Source organism: Panthera pardus, unplaced genomic scaffold, assembly GCF_024362965.1.
Source record: "Panthera pardus isolate Hobbes unplaced genomic scaffold, ASM2436296v1 HiC_scaffold_25, whole genome shotgun sequence".
Taxonomy (NCBI): Eukaryota; Metazoa; Chordata; class Mammalia; order Carnivora; family Felidae; genus Panthera; species Panthera pardus.
In genome coordinates this window covers 20,902,700-20,925,556 of record NW_026526821.1, presented here as the reverse complement: position 1 = coordinate 20,925,556, position 22,857 = coordinate 20,902,700, and the positions used below count along the sequence as shown (strand labels likewise).

At 52.3% G+C, this 22,857-nt stretch overlaps 1 protein-coding gene across 1 annotated transcript; it reads left to right on the top strand.

Annotated features, from left to right (window-relative positions):
• Nucleotides 1-1,578: 1,578 nt before the first annotated feature.
• On the top strand, nucleotides 1,579-22,602 carry FAM83D (family with sequence similarity 83 member D). Its single transcript, XM_019458505.2, has 4 exons — nucleotides 1,579-2,103; nucleotides 13,563-13,730; nucleotides 17,947-18,071; nucleotides 21,164-22,602. Exons 1-4 carry the CDS (start codon nucleotides 1,627-1,629, stop codon nucleotides 22,152-22,154), a joined length of 1,761 nt encoding a protein of 586 aa, XP_019314050.2. The 5' UTR covers nucleotides 1,579-1,626; the 3' UTR covers nucleotides 22,155-22,602.
• Nucleotides 22,603-22,857: the final 255 nt, after the last annotated feature.

Below are 22,857 nucleotides of genomic sequence, written 5' to 3'. Positions count from 1 at the left end.
GCACTTTACAGTTGTATATTTACTTTCTCATTCACACAAAGAAAACGTGGCCTGAGAGCTGACTATTGGATTTAGTGCTGTGGAGCTCCTCATGACCTTGACAAGAGGTTTTGGTCGCACAGGGGAGGCACAGCCCCTTCGACTAGTTCAAGAAAGAATGGAGGAAAACTGGAGACAGCAAGTAGAGACAACTGGTTTCAGGTTTTATGCTATAAAAATAAGCAGAGAAATGGAGAGGAAACTCTAGAGGAAGGTCAAGAGAAGGTTGATTTAAGATGAAAAGTACTCCTGGGGCGCCTGGGTGGCTCCGTCGGTTAAGCGGCCGACTTCGGCTCAGGTCATGATCTCGCGGTCCGTGGGTTCGAGCCCCGCGTCGGGCTCTGTGCTGACGGCTCGGAGCCTGGAGCCTGTTTCGGATTCTGTGTCTCCCTCTCTCTGACCCTCCCCCATTCATGCTTTGTCTCTCTCTGTCTCAAAAATAAAATAAAACGTTAAAAAAATTAAAAAAAAAAAGATGAAAAATACTCCAATATCAGTATGCTGAGAGGAATGAAGCAGTAAAAGAAGGGAAACTGATGATCCGGGAAAGAGCATTGCTGTAGGGATACAGGTTACTAGCAGAGGGGCTGGTAGCTAATGCCCCAACGGAAGGATTGGTGTTAGGCTCAGGGACAGTTCATTGGTAGTAACAGAAGGCCCAGTAAGTGGGCGGAGATGTAGACGGGTAGGTAGATGTGGTGGCGGCATGTGGAAGAAGTTCTCTCTGGTTGCTTCTATTTTCTCAGTGAAATACGAAACAAACGCTAAGAGTAAGAACGAAAGGAAAAGGTAGGGTGACTGAGGGAAATGTAGGCTAGCAGTCAATCTTCAGGATCCGCTTGAGACTGTGAATTTAAGGCACCGACAGCTTGGTTGCGTAGTCTTTCCCCCAGGACCATAGGGCTGCCCAGGTGCGGGGGAAAGTAGGTGAAGAGTGGGGTTTAACCAGGGTTGGGATTTTGCCAGGGCAATAACTTGATGGGCCGAGAAAAGGAAAAGCTACCTGAAGGTGTAATCAAAGCCAGTATTTTTTGAACGGGTTTACGAATGATTTAAATGCAGGGGATTACGGAGACAGGACTGGTCAGTCACGCCCAAGCCCGGAGTGAGAGCCCGGCAGCAGCGCGGCCAGCAGGGGGCGCGCTAGGATGGAGGGGGCCGGACTCTCAGGCTTCAGTTCGGGATCCGCTACCTGCGCCGCGGCCGGGTCACTGGGGCTCGTTACTCCCTCTCTCTAGCTGACCCTTAAGAGCTCGGCTACCCGCAGGCCCGGAGCAGGAGCAACTCATCAGCGCAGCCGTGGAGCCGCCACGTTGAAACCCCACGGAGCGACCCCAGAGTTTGGACTCGGCCTCCGCCGGCAGCCAATACGGAGGCGCGGGGCGGGGCCGGGCCGCGGAGCAGCCAATAGCACATCAGGGGGAGGGGCCGTGGTGGCGTTCGCAGCGCCTGGATTCCGCCGTTAGAGGTGGCAGCCAATGAGAGGGCCGGGACGCGGGCCGGTTAGATTCAAAGGTGCGTATAAAGCTGCCGGCACGCCCGCGCTCGGCCGACTCTGCAGCGGTCCTGTTTTGTCCGGACTTCGCAATGGCTCTGCGCCTCGAGGGTCCGGACGAGCTGCCCGCCGCCTGCCTGTCGCCGTGCGGGCCGCCCAACCCGGCCGAGCTGTACAGCGAGGCGCGGCGCCTGGCGCTCGAGGAGCTGGTGGCGGGCGGCCCCTGTGCCTTCGAGGCCTTCCTGCGAAGAGAGCGCCTGGGCCGCTTCCTGAACCCGGACGAGGTGCGCGCCATCCTGCGGGCGGCCCAGAGGCCCGGTCAGGAGGGCGCGGCGGCGGGGGCCGAGGACTCCTTCGGCTCGTCGCACGACTGCTCGTCCGGCACCTACTTCCCCGAGCAGTCGGACCTGGAGCCGCCGCTGCTGGAGCTCGGCTGGCCGGCCTTCTACCAGGGCGCCTACCGCGGCGCCACGCGCGTCGAGGCGCACTTCCAGACCCGCGGCGCGGGCGCCGGCGGCCCCTACGGCTGCAAGGACGCGCTGCGCCAGCAGCTCCGCTCCGCGCGGGAGGTGAGCGCCCCGGCTCGGGGCCCGGGGCGGACGGGAGGCCCTCGGAAGAATGGAGCGCGGGGGCCGGGTGGTCCCGGGGGCCCCGACTCGCCCCTTCTGCGTGGCTTCGCTCGGATCACTGATCACTCGGCCGCTCGTTGTGTCAGGGACGTGGGGGGAAGCCGCAGTCCTCAAGGAGGAGCATTGTGGCCGAGGTCCAACTCCTGACATTCACATCCCCTGGGGGAGGGGACCAGAAATACTTCTAGTTCCACATTTTAGTTAAAACCAAACGAGAGTGCTAATTTTCCTGGCTGCCAGCCAACACTGGATCCCATCTCCTAAGAAGTAAGTGCGTTACCTAGGGAAAAATTCCAGAAAGATTGTACCCAGCGACAACTTTGGGGCTTAGGCGTCTGTTAATTGCTAGTCACCGCCGCGTGTCTTATCTTGTAGAAAGCCAATACATTCCAGTGGTAAACTGAGAATCCTGCCTCTTTCCGTCCTGCCATTGACCAGAGAAATTGCTCTCTCTCTCTCTTTTTAATGCTTATTTATTTGTGTGTGTGTGTGTGTGTGTGTGTGTGTGTGTGTGTGAGAGAGAGAGAGAAAGAGGGAGACACAGAGAGACAGAGAGAGACAGCGACAGCGAGTTGGGGGAGAGGCAGAGAGGGAGACAACAGAATTCGAAGCAGGCTGCGCCGGCTCTGAGCTGCCGGCACAGAGCCTGATAGGGCTGGAACCCTCCAACCGGGAGATCATGGACCTGAGCGGAAGTCAGACACCCAACCTCCTGAGCCACCCAGGGCGCCCCAGGAAATTGCTCTTTCTGTGAATGAGACGGGCAGATACCCCTGCTTTGGGTCATCTCTCTTCCCAGTGGGTTTTGGTGCTGTTGTCTTGACTCTTAGAATGGGTGGGGTGGGAAATCTCGACTGCAGCAGGGTGCTGGGTACCTAGGGGTCTGCGAGAACATAGCACCATGTGAGTGGGGTCGGACACCTTAGTCTAGAGCCGTAGTTAGCTGCCACCTTGCTTGCTGACTGGCATAGTGGCCATCTTCCTAGTGGCCGCCTGTGCCAGGAACATGGCAGGTGAAGCCCCAGGCCATGGTTAGACTCAGGAGGGCTGGTACCTGAGTGTGTCTGTGGCTTATGATATCTGCATCATTCTGGCGGAAACAGTCAAGCCCAGGAACAAGCCCAGAGTCTCACCAGTGTTCTTGATGCTGCCTGTTACTTTCCTGCTGGTGGGGTTGCAGTGGGTAGAGGGTAGTGTGGGCTAGGGCTTTGCTTTTGGGGGAGTAGGTGCAGGCTCCAGCTATGCTGGTATCAGCCGTGCAGTGCTTTGGGTGTGCTGACGGTCCTTTTTTTTTTTTTTTTTAAATTTTTTTTTTTAAACGTTTATTTATTTTTGAGACAGAGAGAGACAGAGCATGAACGGGGGAGGGTCAGAGAGAGGGAGACACAGAATCCAAAGCAGGCTCCAGGCTCTGAGCTGTCAGCACAGAGCCTGACGTGGGGCTCGAACTCACGGACCGTGAGATCATGACCTGAGCCGAAGTCGGCCGCTTAACCAACTGAGCCACCCAGGCGCCCCCTGACGGTCCTTTTGATGGAGCAGACACTCGAGAAGAGTAAGAGGATGGAAAAAGGCCTGATGGTGGGGTGCATTTCCAGGCTTGCCTCCAGGAGGGAATTTGGGCACTTTGCAACTTGAGAAAAGCGACGAATAGGTCTCCATGAAAGAGAGGAGAATTGCCCTAACCTCTTGCCCAGCTCCAGCTTCTTAGCGGTAGTGAAGGGATTCTGGAGCTAAGGCCAGAGGGAAAGCTGCCTGTCGACTCATGTGCTGGCCTTAGAAAGGGCTCGAGGCTGGCCCTCAGCCACCCTTTTGTCCTGGGGGCATTCTGTAATACTGGCATTCCAGGGTAGAATGTCCTGCCCTGTTCTGTGCCCCAGTCCAGCCACACACTCACATCTTTGAGATGCTGTATTTGGAACCTGGGCGATTTTAATGGTGAAAGGTGGTACATTACCTTTAGATCTGATTAATATTTTCAGTGTCTCTGCCGGATGCCAAATTGCTTGCTCATTTGGCACCTACCACGTATTGGATGCTGTGCCAGGGGCTAGGGGCCGCAGGTGAAGGGCATGATGCTTGCCGGACACTTGAGAGTTGACAGTCTGCTGGTGGAATGGGTGGGGAGGTGGCTACAGATAGAGACGTTGGAGGAAGAAAGAAAGCAAGCCTCAGGAGAGGTGGTGACCTTGGATCTGGGTCCAGGAGGATGCGTGGGACTTGCCAGGCCAGAGGGTAGAGACTGGCCCAGAAGTGTGAAAGGACCTGGCATGTTTGGCGGCAGCCAAGTTCCTCACAGCTTGAACAACGAGTAGGCAGGGTTAGTGGTAGAAGAGGAGGCTGAAGGGGAGGCTGGAGCCGTGCTTTGCCCGCTAAAGAGCACTGGGGAGCCATTGAAGGTTTTGACGGAGGAGCATGATCAAATTGGCGTTCCTGAGCAGTCATTCTGGTGGGAGCACAAGGGAGCCCGGGTTAGAGAGGGCCGAGGCTGGTGTGTGGGGTGCCTGTAAGGAGGATGCCATAGGGATCTAGCGACCAGAAGAGGGTGTGTGCTAAGGCAGTGCTGGGGAGTTGGGCAGGGGAAGTTTTAATGGCAGGACTCGGTCATTCGTTGGCCTGGGAGGGAACAGGAGAATGAGCAAGGCCAAGGAGAACACGGGAGAGGCAGGGTTGGGGAGGACAGAGGTTTTTTTTTTTTTAGCTTGGTGGGCAGTGAAGCTACCAAATTAGGAGGAAGAACAAGGCCGAGAGTGGGGACCCGGAGACGGGTTGGATTTGAGACATGCTAACCTTGAGGCCTCATCCCCTTTACTTTAAAGAATACGATAATGCTCTGCGAAGCAGGTAGTCCCGAGGTAGGTGCAGTTATCCCCACTCCGCAGGTGATGGAGCTGAGGCACGGAGAAGTTAAGTTGCCCCGAGGTCACAGAGCTGGGGAAAGACAGAGCCAGGACTCCCAACTGAAGTACGGCGGCCCTCAGCCCCCGACAGTCCCAGCGCTCGGCCTGGTGCCGTGCAAGGATAAGGCGCTGTCTCCGTCCTCAGGTGGACAGGGCCTTATGGGGGTGATATCATAGGGAGCTCACCGGGTGGCCCCACCAGAGCTGCGGCTCGGGGTAGAGTTGCGCCTTGTGTGCACAGGAGTGGCTGCGTCACTCCGGCTGCGTCCTTTGAAGTTCAGTCCCTGTGACAGCAAGGACGCTGACGATGCCGGTCCCGGGCTGTCTCAGGATGAGATGAAAAGCTGTTACGCATCTGTGTCCTGATGGTATGCTTGAGCCCTTGCAGTGGGTCGATTTCTGTGCTGCACCCTTTGCCTGGATTCTCCCATTGAACCCTCCCACTGTTAGGAGGAGGCCACAGGTAAGAAGAGACCAGGCCCAGAGAGGTTAAGTAACTTGCCCAAGATCACAGAGGTAGCCCGTCTGCCTAGCTCCCAAGCCCATGCTCACAATCTCTGCTCCCCGAGGATTCCCTGGCATGAGAGAGGATTGGCACCTTGGCAGTTTTCAGCGACAGGCTGAAGGTTTTTAACAGTTTCTGAAGATTGGGACTTTTTATTTCCTCCTTGCATATCCTATAAACAGGAAAATGACTAGGACAGGACGAATACTTCCTGTCCGTTTCGGGAAGAAGACTGGAGTGGTCAGGATACAGGCCCAAGAAACCGGGGTCACCTGGGAAACGGAGGTGTCTAATCCTAGCTTTGCAGCCTGGACGGAGGGTTTTCGGACAGGTTTCATCCTCACCTGGGACCTGGGCTGCATGCAGGGTGTCTGGCAGGGAGAGGAGAGGCGGGGCAGAAGTGACAAAATGGTCTGAGCGATTCCGCCTGCCTTTCCAGCGAGTTCTTGTCCCAGAGTAGGTGTGACCGGGGCTGGGAGTCTGCCAGGCCCTCCACTGGCTCAGTTTCCGAGCGCCTTTCAAAGCGTGGGCATCCTGCCACGTGAGTGAGGGACGGCGTTGAAAAGACACATGATGTATGTGCAGCCTGGCTTCTGAATGCAGGCTGACTGCTGACCTGGTCGAGCTCCACCAAAGCTGGAGGAAATACTGACTGCTTTGGACCCGAGAGCCAAGATGTTGGCTTCCCGAGGGAATTCTAGAATAATTTTGAACCGAACAGGATTTTTCCCTGACACACCTACTCTGGAGCCTTTCCCTACATTACTGAATTTGTCGAGGAGACATTTTTTTCTTTGCCTCTGCTGCCCTGTGAATCAGCGTGTGGCTGGGCCCCACCTCCCCAGGGGTCAGGTGGGAGTGGAGACCTTCCCTGGACGTGCTGCGTGCCCCCACTGGTGATGGGTTTCTGTGCTGGCCCTTGGGGTATCTCTGGGTTTTGAATGGGAGTTCATGGGCAGAGCCCATTCTGGAGGTTCCACACTCCTCAGGCATCCTTCTTACCAGTGGCCCGTGTTCCAGAGAGACACCTGCGCTATGACGCGCCCTGGGGCATCCATTTGATAACCTGAGCATTGGGAGAAGCGTCACTGTGTTGACGAAGAGTCCTGCCAGGAGTGGCTGCTGAGAAATCTGGCCGAGGCCCCTTATGTGCGTGTGGATGTATCCGAACTAAGGTGCTCCTGGTCTTGTTTAACGCTCCTCTGAGTTTCAGTAGAACCTGTGCAGTGTGATCAGCTCCTGCTCCGGATGCCCCAGTCAGCCCGGGGCGGGCTTTCTCAGCATCACTCTGCCGTGGATGTTTTGGACCAGATCACGCTCTGTCTTGGAGGGCTGTCCTGTGCCTGGGGTGCCCAGCAGCCTCCCCGGGCCCCGCCCACCAGATGCCAGAAGCACCATCCCCGGCCAAGAGTCATGATGTTCAAAAAAGTCTCCCAAGGGGGGTTGGGGAGGATAGGGAGCTATTGCTTAAAGGTTATAGAGTTTCTGTTTGGGGTGATGAAAACCTCTTGGAAACAGATAGTGGTGATGATCGCACAATGCGGTGAACGTAATTCATGCCCCTGAAAATACACTTGAAAATGATGAAGGTGGCAGATTTATTATCTATTTTACCACAATTCAAAGAAATTGCCAGATGTCCCCTGGGGAAGAAAATTGTCCCTGGTTGAGAAGCACTGGCCTAGAAAGCCTGTCTGATGCACAACTTTAGGCTGTGCCTCACCAGACAGGGTGGCTGCTTTTTATCTCTTCCTTTTGGTTTTATGAGTCAGGTGAAGGATTTTGGAATTGTTAGCCACTTCATTTCTTTCTTTTTATTTATTTTTTATTTTTTTTAAGTTTACTTATTTTGAGAGAGAGAGAGAGAGCATGAGCAGGGGAGGAGGAGGAGGAGGAGAAAGAGAGAGAGAGGGAGAGAGAGATTCCCAAGCAGGCTCTGCACTGTCAGTGCACAGCCCAATGTGGGGCTCAAACTCACGAACCGTGAGATCACGACCTGAGTGGAAACCAAAAGTCAGCTTAACCCATTAGGCCGCCCAGGTGCCCCTATTTTTTATTTTATATTTTTTCAAGTAGGCTCCACGCCCAGTGTGGAGCCCAGTGTGGGGCTTGAACTCGTGACCCTGAGATCAAGACCTGAGTTGAGATCAAGAGTCAGACACTTAACTGACTGAGTCGCCCAGGTGCCCCTCTTTTTTTTTTTTTTTTTTTTAAATTACGGTAAAATACACGCAAGTCGATTTGCCATTTTAACCATTAACTGGGCTTGAGCACATTCACATCGTGTATCTGTCTGTACCATCTGTCTGCAGAATGGTTTCGTGTTCCCTGACTGAAGCTCTGCCCCCGTGGAACAGCCACTCCCACTCCCTCCTGCTCTCGGTCCCGTAGCCACCTTCTCTGTCGGCCGGTTCCTTCCTTCACTGTTTCCAGCTGGCGTCCATCAGGCAGCAGGGAAGCCACCGGATCATCCGGATTCCTTCACAGATACAGGATTATCCGGATTCCTTTACAGATACAGGATCCGTTTGCTCGCCAAAAACGTACTGGGTATGCGGGCTTTCTAAAGACACTGATGCAAACGATATAGCCTCTGGAGGGGAATTTGACCATATGCAGCAACACTTCAGTTGTATTTACGCATCAGCCTAGCAACTCCACGTGTGTGTGTCTGTCCCAAAGAGAACACTGGCAAAAACACGCATAGACGCGTGTAGCAGGCTGTTTGCGGCACTACTTACCATAGCGAGAGGCTGGGGGAGCCGAGATGTCCTTCAGTAGAACGGATACGTCCCCAGAGTGGAGTCCCCTGCGGCTCTGAGAAAGCAGTGACTAAGTGTCTAGGGCCGCACCGACCAGTGAAGTCACCGTTAGCCACCAGTGGCAATTTCAATTTATGTGCATTCAAATGAAATATGAAAAACTCAGTTCCTCTGCCTCACTAGCTATATTTCAGGTGTTCAGTCTCCACCGGTGGCTAGCGGCTGCTGTGTGGATGGCACAGACCTAGCACGTTTTCCTTCCTCTCAGAAGCTTGCATTGATGAGCACTACTCTAGAACAGCGTGCATCACGTTCTGCCTTGTAATCTACAGGGGGATGTGAACACACAGACACACACACACGTACATAATATACATTCTTGTTTATAGCAAACAAGTATGTACATACATGGGCCTAAGGCAGCCTTCTTTATATTCAAGAAAATGGAAGATGAACCAAAAATGGATTGAAATGATTGTAATGCAGAAGGAGGAAGGGAAAGGAGAAAAAGGGAAGGGACAAGGACGGAAGCTAGGTGTCTCTGAAAGCACCCTGTTTTGTAAATCGGACGTCGGAGCCAGGTAAATGTTTTACGTAATTATCAATAACTCAGAATGACAGCCCCTTAAGTCCCCCAAGCCCCTCTGGATGCTTTTTCTTTCTGAAAGCCCAGCGGGCATGCGTACTTCACGCTGGGACATGACGGCAGCCACGTGGCTGCCACCGTGGCCCGCGAGCAGTTGGCGTGCCTTCCCGCCTCCCGGGAGAGCCGCTGTGCCAGGCTGCAGACGGAGGCCACGCCAGCACCTTAGTCCGGCACTTGAATGGTTAATCGTACACTGACAGCCCATGAAACCGAGAGAGACCAACTCGCACAGGCAAGGTTAGGGTCGACCGTGGACATTTGCTTTGTTTCTAACTCCGGAAGATAATGCCAAGTTAACTTAAAAATTTTTTAAGACATTTCAAGGAGATCGTTTCTGTTCTATTTAAAACCTGTAATGAATGGGGAGAAAAGAGGTCTCTTGTTTTTGAGCGAGACCATCTCCAGAAGAGTAGGTGGGAGAGCACGGGGGACCTGGAGGAAATGGGTTTGAGAGCCATGTGGTCCGCGCGAAGAATCCAGTTGCCGGGCTGGCATTGGCCACCCCCCCCCCGCCCCCCCCCCTTGGGCAGGTTGACGCGTCATTGAATGTGCGCAGACCTCTGGCAGAATTCCAAGCGTGTTGCACACGTGTCCTTGCTTTGTGGCCGTGGGCGGGAAGGGAGGAAGACCGTGGCGGACTTGGGGCTAAGACACACAGGCTGCCGTGTGAGGGCTTCCTGTGTGCCAGGAGCCATCAGGTGCCCTCTCTGGACTGAACCCACTGCAGCCGCTACCGGATCGGCAGTAGTATTTGCAGGCGACAGGAGGCAGCGACACTTAGGTACCGCGCCAGCGGGCACGGGGTGCTCGAAAGCGGAGGAGCTGGCTTCCGCGTCAGGTCCGCCTCTACGGCCTGTGCTCCCAAGGTTTCCCGATTTAGTCCGTTCTGGGTTATTCGGCGGGACCGCCTGCAGAGAGAAGGTGCCCATGTGCTACGGCACTCCAAACTTCCTGACCGTTCGTCCTGTGAGCTGTTTCGTGTTATTAGTAATCCTCCTCCGACGGGCTCCATCCCATGTCCTTTGCGAAATATTCCATTGGTCCCTTCAGGATGTATTCCAAGCTCTGTCCCTTGAACACTGAACCTCAGGCTTGTTTGGAATAATATTTAACCCTCTTCTAATAGGTGGCTCTAGAGTCGCTCAGGCCGGGGTTGAGACTCCAGCTCCTGCATTCGTTTAAGAATATCCCTACGAACGAGTCACCTAGCCCCTCCAAGCTTTATTTTCCTCATCCGTAAATCGGAGATAACAATTACTGGTGTTTTGAAATCTCTAGATCTCTCTTTAGAGCTTTTGTGCAAGAAAGCAAATGGAAAAGCTCCCAGGTCACGTGAAAAATGAACATGAATAGTGTCTGCTTGTCCCCAATACACAATAGCGCAGTGGTTGCTACTGTGTAACTGTGTGTGTCACTCGATCCCTTGGTTTAAATCATCAAGGAGTAGTTGCAGTGACTGTGGCGGTGGCGGGGAGCACCTTTGAGGATGGTGTGGGGCTTGACACAGTCACGGCTGCTCTAGATGTGGCTGGAGAAGTGCAGGAACTATGGGGTACCAGGCGGCAGACCAGCCAGCCAGGCTTCTGGCGGCTAGATGTTTCCTCCTGTAATGACTGATTTGCACAGAGTTGCAGATGGGGGTTGACCTGGAACAGACTCTCAAAAGTCACCTCTTGCAGAGCTTTCTAGCCCTAAGAGATCGGGCAGGCTCTTGGGGGCACAGGCTGGGGTAGGCAGTGCCCACAGTGGCCGTGTGGGGGCTTGATGGGCACAGGATACCCCCTTTCCAGATGCGTCTCTCCTTTGTCCATCCCGCATGATATCTCAGGGAGTGACAGCAGGGACCGGTTCCAAGTCTGGGCATCCTTGCAGGGCCCAGAGACCTGTAGCAGGAGCCCCAGCACCTGGGAGACAGGTCCGGCCTTGGAAAGCAGACACTTGGCTGGCCAGCGAATGAGTCCAGGCCATTGCTGAGCTCAGTGAGGAGACTGTCCCTTGAGAGATTGGAGAAGCCCCAGGTCTCGTTGAGTCTGCAGGACTTGGTTGCACGGGGCTGGAGTGGGGAGAGTACAGGAAAGCAGGGGTGGGGTCTTGAAGGAGGGAAGGTCTTCGTGCTCATTGCTTTCCTGCGCAGGGCTGTGCCTCCGTCGCAAACCTTTCAAGAGTCCCGCTCTAGTAAGAGAGGGAGGGGATGTTGGGTCCAGGGGGAAGTTAGGGAGGGAAGCACTTGCACCCACCTTCTTAACACCTCGCGTCCCGATCCAGTTATTTTCAACACCCACAGGAAAGGCTGGGGCTTTAACACCAAATAATGAAACCAATGACAAATTAGAGACTTACTCACCACCTAACAAAGGTGGCGTTTGTATTGTTTGGTTCAGTGGTGAATCAAAGCCCAGTTTGGCAGGCCCTGCTCCTGGGTCCCTGCCTCCAGCAACCCTCCAGCCCTCTCTAAGCCAGCCAGCTGGGCAGGGTTTTCTGTCCCTCCCACGGGGAGTCTGGGTGCACGTCCATGCGCCGCCTCTGTCCCCCATTGGCCTGGGTTTCTTGAGGACAGGGACGGACCCTGGATGTGTCTTCCTCCAGCTTTCTCTCGTGAGCTCTGCGCTCATTCCTACACGAGTGTGTTCAAAACCTCTGTGGAGGTGCCACCGCCTGGTTTTACCGCCTGGCTCACCCGTCTGTCTCTCAGTCCTGTCCCGCTGCTCCCCATCACGCACACTCTCCGTTCCGGCCACACTGGCCCCTGCCCCATCTTTCCCTGCCTCTTCTGCCACCACGTGGCTTCAAGACCCTCTCCTTCACTTCTCCCCTGTCAAGACTGCGCCCTTCTTCATGACTCAGCTCAAAGGCCCTCCCCGCCAGGAATCCTTCTCTGCTCTTGTAAACATTTGAGTGCCTGGAGCGTGTCTACCGCAGCTTGACCATCTCCTTCCCACCTCCAAGTTCCCGTGATGTGATCGCCTCGTCCAGTGTGTATCATTCGGCCCCCCTGCGTGCGTGTCTTCCTTTTGCGGACAAGTCCGGCGTCTGTCACATTCTGTACAGCCGTCTTTTCTGCCTGGCCCAGGCTTCGGCCTGCCATAGACTCTGAAGAGGCGCCGGCCGCAAAATGGAACGCCCGTCTCATGCCCGAGCTAAGCCCTTTCTGTCTTTGTCCCCTGCGATCCCGACAGCAGCCCCTTACATAGATGCTGTTACTGTCCATCTCTTCCAGAGAAGGAAACTGAGGCCCCGCAGCATGCCTCGGGTCACATGGTGGTGAGCTGCAGAGCTGACATCTGTGACCAGGCCTCTCTGCCTTTTGCCCACGATGCTGTGTGACCTGGGGGTGGATACATAAAATAAGATGCATAAAAGCACGTGGGAGGCCGTGAACTTCTCGAGATGCCACCAGTTCAGAAAAATCACGTGTCCGGGGGGTTGAGGCAAACCCTTCCCCGGGGAATAGCTCGACAGCTGGGGCTTCGTCAACACTGGGGAGGGGCGGGGATAAGTAGCCAGAGAGAAATGGATCTTCCCAGACTCCTCATAGCAGTGACTTCCCGGGAGCTGGCCTTTCAAGGTCTCTCCAAGGTCGCCTCCTGGTAGGCGAGACTTGGGGTGTTGGAGACAGACCACGGGATCTCCTGTTTGTCTCCGTTTGCTTCTTGAACACCCACGTCCTTGAGGGGTCATGACTGTCGGGTACTGTCTTGAGTCCTCTAGGGTCACAGAGATGAGTCTATCCCATTCCAGGGCCTCCGTCCCCATAGAGGAAGTGAGACCCATAAATAAATTACCTTAATGTTCAAAAAGGAGTTAATGTGGTCCTAAGAGACACTAGTTTTCACTGTTGAAGTGAGGAGGAGGGAGACCCCCTTCCGGCCCAGGCTGCTGCAAACCGTGGCCCAGGGAGCCGTGGCCTTAGCTCGGGGCCCCAGCTCTGGCTTGGTGTGCAGAGACTTGTACTGAGTCTGCACATTCTGATACCCCACAGCCTTGGAGGGATTTCGCTGAGGGCCCCACTCTTAAACTTGCAAAGGGTGTAATGAGAGGCTTGGCGGCTGGAGCGATGCCTCCCCATGGTGAGCTGTCTGGACTGGCGAAGGGAACCCGCGAACAGATACTTGAGGGGATTTTGTACCTTGTGCTTCCTGTAACGTAGTCATTCAGTTCTGACCACATGCCTATTTTGCAGACGCAGGACCAGACCTTGGGAACGACTGTAATTTGCTTAGGGCCGCATGGCTGAGGCATCTCGGAACTGTAGTCTGATGCCGAGTGTGGAAGGTTGAGCAGCAGGCATGAATGGAGTGCTGCTGGGGAGAAAAAAGGACTGGTCCGAGGAAGCGTGGAGGACAGTGGCTAGGAGGCGATCGGGAGGGTCAGCTGGGCCAAATCCAGATGTGGCCTGAGTGTCTTTGGAGAAGGAGGTGTCTGCGGTTGGGGGCAAACCGATAGTGCAGAAGGAGAAGGGAGGAAGGATCCCGTAGGGTGGGGATCCTCTCCCGGCTCGGAGAGGGGCTCCAGAGTCTCGACGGTGCACCGTAAGCTGGTGTTCCCGTGAGCCGACAGCTTGCTCTTCCCTCTGCCTCACGCCATAGGTGATTGCGGTGGTGATGGATGTTTTCACGGACATCGACATCTTCAGGGACCTACAGGAAATATGTCGGAAACAGGGAGTCGCTGTCTACATCCTCCTGGACCAGGCTCTGCTCTCGCAGTTTTTGGATATGTGCATGGACCTGAAAGTGCATCCTGAAAAGGAGAAGGTTTGTGTTCCATGTTTCCAGTTTCTCCTTAATCAGCAATAAGACTGAGCCTCTGTAACCTACATGATCTACATGATGGTGCAGGGTGGGGCGGGGGTTGGATCCCCATGACACGAGAGGCAGCGGAGGCTGTGGCCAAAGCCATTTGTCTGCAATCTCGCAGAAAAGAAACCACAGAGCCAGGTTTCAAACCTCGGCCTCCCCTGAACAGCCGGGAGCTCGGCTGTTGGCCGCACGCGGCTGCCTTGGAGGCGCTGCTTTTGACAGTAGCGCCGGCCCGGCCACCGCTGACGGAGCCCCTGCTCCGTCCTTGGCACTGTCCTGGGCTCCTGACAAGTGTTAGGCAACTCCGTCGTCACCGCAGCCCTGCCGGGTAAGTACCTGTTTCAGGGCAGACGTGGTGGCACAGAGAGCCCGGGGTCTGCCACTGGAAAGGAGCGGGGGTGTGCCTCCCTCGCAGTGGGCCTGCCTCCAGCCCCGTGTTCCTGATCACCGTCACATGCTGCCTCTCCGTTCTCGCTGCTGTAAAATTAGGCTTTTCACGTCCTTTGCTCTGAGCATGACAGTAATTCAAACTGAAGTCTTTAAATGTACGGTTACATAACTCAGCCAGCTTGTTCTCTGTAGCAGAAAGAGCCAAGCGGCATCGTCGTATTTGTTATTCATCTTTTTCAATTAAGCAGCTTAATGTGAGCTGTGAGCTCTGGAACTTAATTCATCCACTTGGCTCATCACCTATGTGAGCACCTTCTCTGAGCCACTTAACTGTTCCAGGCGCTGGAAATAAAGCAGTCAGCAAACCGAACAACGCATTTGGGGCTTCGGTACTATAGGCTGCTTGCAGAGTGGACATCAGCGCACCGCCCCCCCCCCCCCGACCCTGTTGTCAAGTAATCTGGTTTACAAAATTTGGCTATTAAACTTCGAGTTCTTGGTGGTCGTTTTCCCAAATGGGGAAACCGAGGATCAGGTTGTTGCTAACTTATCACGGCCGCTACAAAGCCAATTCCTGGCGGAGGTAGAATCGGAGCTTGGAGCCAGGATGAAATGAGCCAGCCGTGTGACCCGTACTCGGTTAAAGTACGAGGTCAGGGGGACCCAAGGCAAATGCATGTCAGGCGTGGAAAAGCACGCAGACATTCAGCCTGTGACTGCTTTTACACAGAGCCAGGGGAAGCGATGGAAGATGTGCTGTTTGACTCTGAGGCTCTCTCTGCAACGAGGGCTGTGTGCCAGCAGCAGGAGAATCACAGAGTGGCTCTGGCCACAGCTCTGATCGTGAGATTGGCTTAGAGACGATCCAGTTATCCAATCCAGCATTATTTGCCGACTCACTTGCACAGTGTTGACTGTTGCCTCGAGGAGGAGTCGAAAGGAAGTCTGTACCTTTGGCCTCAGCAGTTCTTGTAGTGTCTTTTTTTTTTTTAAAGATTTTAGTTTTTTTAAGTAATCTCTGCACCCAACACGGGGCTCGAACTCATAACCCTGAGACGAAGAGTCGCATGCTCTACTGACGGAGCCAGCCAGACGCCCCAATTTTTGTAGTGCCTTGACTTCTTCCTAGAGCAGCACCGTCTTCCCTGGTGGCTTCTCTCACCAGGACGTGTCTGTTGGTGAGTCTGTACCCTCCCCCAGTGGGGGCTGACATCTGCCACGCCCTCGCTCTGTGGCTGGTTCTGGACGCTGGGTGTCCTGTCTGTAGACACTTGGTCACGTGTTTGTGCGTAGGCCCTCAAAAGCGCTTTGACTGCAGTCACAGAGGCCTGTACGACATTTGGGTAAGCACCGACGGAAAAGATGCAGAAAACTACACCTAAATGTGCCCACAGTGACATTTTTGAATGCCTGCTATTATATGTGGATCCTTTGAAACCTGGGTCAGGAATCGGTATCTCCTCCAGGAACCCCCTGCCCCACCTGCTCCGGGGGCACCACTATGGAAGGTCCTAGTTTCTTTGTTTGTTTGTTTAATTTTATTTTGAAATAATGTGATTTTCAAAGGAATTAGCGATAAGGAGTTCCTGAATACTCTTTGCCCAAATTATCTAAATGTTAACGTCTTATAAACCTCTGTGTAAATTTCAAAATTGAGAAATCTATTTGATATAATACCATAATCTACAGACCTTCTAAGTTTCACTGATCATTCCATGAATGCCCTTTTTCTTATTCAGGATCCAACCCAGGACCGAATCTTGCATTGAGTTGTCCTATCTCCTTAGCGTCTTCTCATTTGGAGCTGCTCCTCTGTCTTTGTCTTTTAGGGTGTTGGTGCTTTGGAAGAACATTAGCCAGTTTTCTGTAGGATTTGGGTTTGTCTGATGCTTCCTCATGGCTCAATTCAGATCATGTTTTGGTAAGACCACGGAAGTGATGTTATGTCATGCCATGGTGTTTTTGTTTTGTCTTATGTTTTTATTTTAAAGGAACAGTAGGTTCAGGGCGCCTGGGTGGCTCAGTCGGTTGAGTGTCCGACTTCGGCTCAGGTCACGATCTCGCGGTTTGTGAGTTCGAGCCTCGCGTCGGGCTCTGCTGACAGCTCAGAGCCTGGATCCTGCTTTGGATTCTGTGTCTCCTTCTCTCTCTACCCTCCCCGCTCATGCTCCGTCTCTCTCTCAATTCTTTTTTTTTTTTTTTTTTTTAATAAAAAGGGAACAATAGATTCACAGAAGTTGCAAAGGTCATACATAGAGGTTTCCATGTGTCCCTCACCCCGTTTCCCCAATGGTTACATCCTATGTGACTTCTAGTACAAAAATCACAGCCTGGAATCTGGGGTTGGCACAACATGTGTTGACAGTTCTATGCCATTTTATCACATGTGTGCACCTATGGACCCCCCCCCCCCGCCATCAAGATCCAGAACTGCCCCACCACTGTCGGGATACAGGACTATTCTATCACCACAACCATCTCCTTGTTCCCATTATGGTCCCATCTGCTCTCCTCTCTGTGCCCTTCTCCTCGTTTTTAACCCCTGGAAACCAGTAAATTTATTCCCCATCTCTATAATTTTGTCATCTAGAGAACGTTCTATAAATGGAATCATATAGTATATGACCTATTGAGATTGGCTTTTTTCATTCTGCATAAGGCGCTTGAGATCCATCCAAATTATTGTATCAATTGTTAGTTCTTTTCTGCTGCTAAGGAGTGTCATATGGTGTGGTTGTGCCACAGTTTAACTGTTCACCCGCTGAAGGACTTTAGGATAGTTTCCAGTTTCTTACTATGATGAATAAAGTTGCTGTGAGTGTTTGTGCACAGGTTTTTGTGTGGATGTAGGTTTTCACTTCTCTGGGTGATGTCATACCTTGTTTTTTGAATCACGCATTACTTTTCTCTCCCTTAGTCCCTAAAGGTAAGGAACATGCCTGATACCTCTATTGTCTCAAGGCTCAGCACACGGTAGGGACTTTCTTTGCTTATGGAATGAATGAGAGAATCAAACAAAAATCTTAAGCATTTAATTTGAATTGTGTAAGGTTTCTAAAGGCATAAAGCTGACGCTGTACTGATTTGTTCCAAGTAACGCAGATCGTCTTAGTGTTTTACATACCATCGGATATACATTTATGCGGGTCATTTTCCAAGGATGATTCCGCACTGTGGGTCCCCAGCGTATTACCGGAGTACCTTTTTGATAAATTCGTAGGAGATGTGACATTGTTGGTGAAGCCACATGTGATGTGAGTGTGTCCACCTCAGAAGTCCCGTGTTAGAGAAGGCTCGTCCTGTTCCCCATACTGAGGATGTCATGGGGGTAAGTGAGGGTGGGCTGTTAGTCATTACTGATGCAGTCAAATAAGAGAGTAGGAGAAATATCAGCTTAGCTCCCTTAAGCCTTCGTTAAAATGACATTTATTATTAGTGTGTTTTCTTTGCTGATTTTATCCCCCACATTCTGTTTCAATGTCATTTCTTGGATTCTGGCGTGTCAAAGAACGAGTGGCTCTTCTTTGAGAGCGCATGTACCCGTGAACCAAGAGTCTCACAAGTCCGTGTGAGAACAGGGCACACGAGAAGACGGACCAAGTGAAGTGACATTCGTCGAGTCCGGAGAACCGCTGGCTAGTGTGCGTGTGTGCCATTACCGAAGGGGACGGGGGACCGCTCCTTTGCCACCTAGTGCGTCTTTTCGGGAACTGTAGCCCAAGCCCTCTGTCGTTTGCTCACTGGCCTGTGTGTTTCTTTTTCCCCTGTTCCCCGCCGACAGCTGATGACCGTCCGGACTATTACCGGAAACACTTACTATGCGAGGTCGGGGACTAAGATAGTTGGGCAGGTGCACGAGAAGTTCACACTGATTGATGGCATTCGCGTGGCTACGGGCTCCTATAGGTAAGTCTCTAGCCTGCCCGTGCTTGTGACTCTGAACTTTGCAGTGGGTGCATGCTAGATAAAGGAAAAGCTGCTTTTCCTCTCAACGTGAGCCTCCATGGCCGGGCGTTCTGGTAGGTGTGCATCTGTGCACGTGAGGACGTCAGTCCGAGCGGCCTTTTGCAGGAGGTGGTTGGGGTGCGGGTCACCTCCCCTGCCCTGGGGGGCCACGAAACTAAGGCGTGGATGTTGAACCTTGCCTGGAGCCCCTGCCAAGGCCTGTGGTGGCCAAACTGGGGTTACCGGTGACAGGAGCAGTCTCACTTCCTGTTCCTTGGTCCCCCCCCGCCCCTTGTCCCTGTTCACTTGCAGGTAAGGGTCATCACAGGTCTCAGCGTCAGTGTGGAGGGCAGAGCCGAAGCTGTTGCCTTATGCTTAAATCCTTCACCTTCTGTCAAGCCTTGTAACTTAGTGCTTTAGTCTAGAAAGTACTGATCCAGGTTTCTAGCCCCAATTTTGAAGTCTTAACTTGGCAGTGGTATCTTACGGTAGAGTGTCGTCGAATAGAGGGTGCAGATGATTGGATCATTGATTTTCACGAATCTCCAGAAGTTAAGATGCACCGTGTTTACTTACGTGGCTCCAATGGCAGTGTGTCTGTGCATTCGATCGTCTGACGGTGTGCGTGAGGCATGTCTTGAGTTTAAAAAAGAAAAACTCATTTTTGGAGAAACGCGCATTCCCGAGTGATGATTGTGTCAGCCCTGGCAGATGTGCAAAAGGTTGTGGAAGCTGAGGGGGTCAGATCAAGAAACTCTTGGTGCCTTTCTTTTCAGACAGTACCATCATTGCTCAGAACAAAATTCACACTTCCTTGAGACTTCCTTTCATAAGACGTTTATAAATAACAGGAGGAGACTAGATTTTCACCCGAAGCAAGCTTTATCTGCGTATACAAACTTAGTCCCAAATGGTTTTTGGCCATCCTGAAATATCAAATATAAAAATTACCCTCTGCAAATGAGATATGCTACCATTGAGGAGGATGATGATGATAGGTTTTTTTTTTTAAAGTCTATTTATTTATTTTGAGTGAGTGAGAGAGAGACAGAGAGACAGAGAGAGAGATTGAGTGGGGGGAAGGGCAGAGAAAGAGGGAGACAGAATCCCAAGCAGGCTCCGCATTGTCCTCATGGAGCTTGATGCAGGGCTCAAACTCACAAACCATGAGATCGTGACTTGAGATGAACCCAAGAGCTGGTTAACCAACTGAGTCACCCAGATGCCCCGAGGATTATAGCTTCTATTTGTTGACGGTATTTATACTCCTGGTGTTGGATAGGTGTCTTGTTTGCATGATCTCATTGAAGGTTTTCAGAATCTTTCTTCTGGGGCTTTGAAGGCAGCTCTCAAGGTAGAGACAGAGCTGACACTATGTTTCATGATCTCTCATTTAAAACATCCTATTCCTTTTTAAAAAATTTTTTAATGTTTATTATTTATTTTTGAGAGAGAGGGAGACGGAGTGCAAGCCGGGGAGGGGTAGAGAGAGGGAGTTACAGAATGCGAAGCAGGCTCCAGGCTCTGAGCTGTCAGCACAGAGCCTGACATGGGGCTCGAACCCACAGACGGCGAGATCATGACCTGAGCTGAAGTCAGGCTAAAGTCAGATGCTTAACCGACTGAGCCACCCAGGTGCCCATAAAACATCCTATTCCTGATACAAACTTCTTTATCAGTGGGGTGATCGGGAGTGTAGAAAGCTAGCTCAAACTACTTTATGCAAAATAGAATTTATTGAGTTCCATAACTTGGGAGTGTAGAAAGGTGCAGTTGGTTTTCAGTTCATCTTGACCTGGAGGGCACACATTGATCAGAATATTGTCTCCTGGTCCTACTTTTTTTCTAGTTGATCTTTATTCTCAGTCACGCTCTCCCTTTGAAGGCAAGGTCCAGGCTTACTTACATAGCCTTTAGTATCTCTCCCAAAGAGAGAGACTTTCTTTCTGCCTGCACTGGCATCAGTCCTTGAAGAATTACTTGGTCCTAGCTAGGTCACGTGCCCATCCTGGGTAGGTCCCTGACCCAAGTGGGTGGCATACTCTGGTCAGCCTGGGTCATATGTCCACCCCATTGTGATTGCAGGAAGTGCCTAAGAAGAAGGCTGGGGTGGATGGGGTTCTATTACTAGAGGAAGAAGAATGCCTGACAGGCAGGGCACATGGCCACTAATCAGCCCTGAATGTGCTACTGTCCCCCATTGAAAATGGTAGCACTGGCAGCACCTGGGTGGCTCGGTTAAGTGTCTGACTTTGGCTCAGGTCATGATCTCACTGTTTGTGAGTCTGAGCCTCGCGTCAGGCTCGCTGCTGTTAGCACAGAACCCACTTCGAATCCTCTGCCTCCCTCTCTCTCTGCCCCTCCCCCGTTTGCTCTTTCTCTCTCAAAAATAAATAAATAAACATTAAAAAAAAAGAAAAAGAAAAAGAAGGGGCATCTGGGTGGCTCATTTGGTTGAGCTTTCAACTTCAGCTCAGGTCACGATCTCATGGTTCATGAGTTCAAGCCCCACATTGGGCTCCGTGCTGGCAGTGCAGACCCTGCTTTGCATTCTGTCTCTGCCCTTCCCCTGCTTGCACTTTCTCTCTCAAAATAAATAGAAATCTTAAAAAAGAAAGGAAGAAAATGGCAGCATGGGATCAGGTAGTAAGGAGCACTGCACTAACAGTCCTTACGTCCTGGGGTCTAGTCTGCAGTCTAGACCAGCTTCCCGCTGGGACATCACTAGCTAGTTTCATCACTTCTAAAATCAGGGTGCTTGCCTAAATCTTTTTGAAGCCCCTTCTAGTTTGTAGAAATGCTGAGGCTGTGGATGTCTAAGTCTCAGTGTGTTGGTTAAACAGTTGGCCTTTTTCTTTCTGTTACCGCATACATACGTTATGTATGGGGTTGGGGTGTTGAATTTACACCGAATGGTGGGTATGCTGTCACCAGAGTTGTGACTCCTGGAGCAGGATATCTAGGCTTTATTGTTCATTTTGACAGTGAGTAAACTAAGAGTGCTCATGCTTACCAGCTTCTGTTTGTTTGTTTGTTTGTTTTTAATCCTCAAGTTTTACGTGGACAGATGGCAAATTAAATAGCAGTAACTTGGTCATTCTGTCTGGCCAAGTGGTTGAACACTTTGATCTGGAGTTCCGAATCCTGTACGCACAGTCGAAGCCCATCAGCTCCAAGCTGCTGTCTGACTTCCAGATCAGCGGCAAGTTTGACCATCTAGTCGACAGTAAACCCCTGTCTAAGGAGCTCACGTTGGGCGGCCTGCTGCGCCTGCGGCTGTCTCGGCTCTCGAGCACCCCCAAGAAGGCTGAGCTGGGGTGTGAGGCCCCCGCTGAGGGCAGGGCAGAGGCCAGGCACCAGAACTGCGAGTCCTCCACCGTCGGCGATGAGGACGATGTCATCAGCTGCCAGGACAGACCACAGGGCGGGAGGAGGACGACCGATGCGGCCACCCAGACGGAGCCAGGAGAGGAGGTTCCAGCAGTGAGCACGAGCGACGCGGGGACACAAGCCAGCGTCACCACGGCATGTGCCGGGACCCAGACCGCGGTCACCACCAGGGTCGCGAGCTCCCAAGCTGTGGTTCGGTCCACGTCGGCCACCACCCAGACTGACGTGGACGAGAATGTTCTCTTTTCTCAGGGCACCCAGTCTAAAGAAGGGTCACCAGTGTCCAGGATGTCTGTGTCCAGATCTCCCAGTTTGAGGTCCTCCTCCTCTCTGTCTTCCCAGGGCTCTGTGGCGAGCTCCCTGGGCTCCCAGACGTCCAGCAGAGCCCCTGACTTTGTCCCCGCTGGACACGCCAAGTACTGGGGCGCCCCCCACTTGGATCTGTGCTCACGAGACTCCTTTAGGAACTTGAATCAAGAGCGCCAGTTTCACTTTGCTGGTATCCGGTCCCGGCTCAACCACATGCTGGCCATGCTCTCCAGGAGAACATTCCTTGCTGAGAACTACCTCGGTTTTCACTCCGGAAACGTTACCAGAGCATCAGTGAATCTCCTGGCTGTGAGAGACACCGCGCTGTATCCCTCCTACCAGTGACCGCTCGGCGTTCGGCGCCTCCTGGTTCCATCAGGCGCGCGGTGCTGGTCCACCGAGCACCCTGCTTTACAGTTTGTTCACCTGACCTTTGGTCCCCCCATTCTTCCCTGAATTCTATAAACTGCACATTATTTTATGTGCTTTTATCCTGTTCTTGTCATGTATAAACCAGGTGTTGGTTTTATGGTCGAAACACTATGGGTACAATTTCTTTGCACGACTTTAACTGATATCTCTTAAAGAGAGTGTTTGGGGTTCTCAGGTTCATTCAGGTAAGAGATAAAATGTGTGCTGTGTTTTTTTAGATTTGTGTGCTCTTCTGTTTTAGAGATTTGAACACTAGGTCTTATCAAAATCCTGTTTAGAAAAAACTTTCTTATTGTCTGTCTCTTCTTCAGGTATCTGTGTTCTTAGGATTAAATAAATACAACCAACTTTTGTTTGGTGATGGCTTGAGTGTTATTTTTCCCCGCTCTTTTCTTTTTAACCCTAGGTGTGTGTCACAAGTAAACGCACATAACAGCTATTTCTGCAGAATTTTTTAATAGAGTTGGGGAGGGGAAGAAGTAGATGACCCAGATTGTTAAGAGAAAATACCCACTTAAAAGTTAGAAGACCTAAAGTAAGTTTCAGGGTCATGCCTTCCTCAGGGATAGGAATGTTGGCGTTACTATCCGTATAGTTTGAATGAGGGAACTTGCCA

Coding starts and splice junctions, on each gene's coding strand:
- FAM83D (XM_019458505.2), top strand. CDS start 1,627: ATGGCTCTGCGCCTCGAGGGTCCGGACGAGCTGCCCGCCGCCTGCCTG. Junction 2,104..13,562: donor AGCTCCGCTCCGCGCGGGAG/GTGAGCGCCCCG, acceptor CTCACGCCATAG/GTGATTGCGGTGGTGATGGA. Junction 13,731..17,946: donor TGCATCCTGAAAAGGAGAAG/GTTTGTGTTCCA, acceptor CCCCGCCGACAG/CTGATGACCGTCCGGACTAT.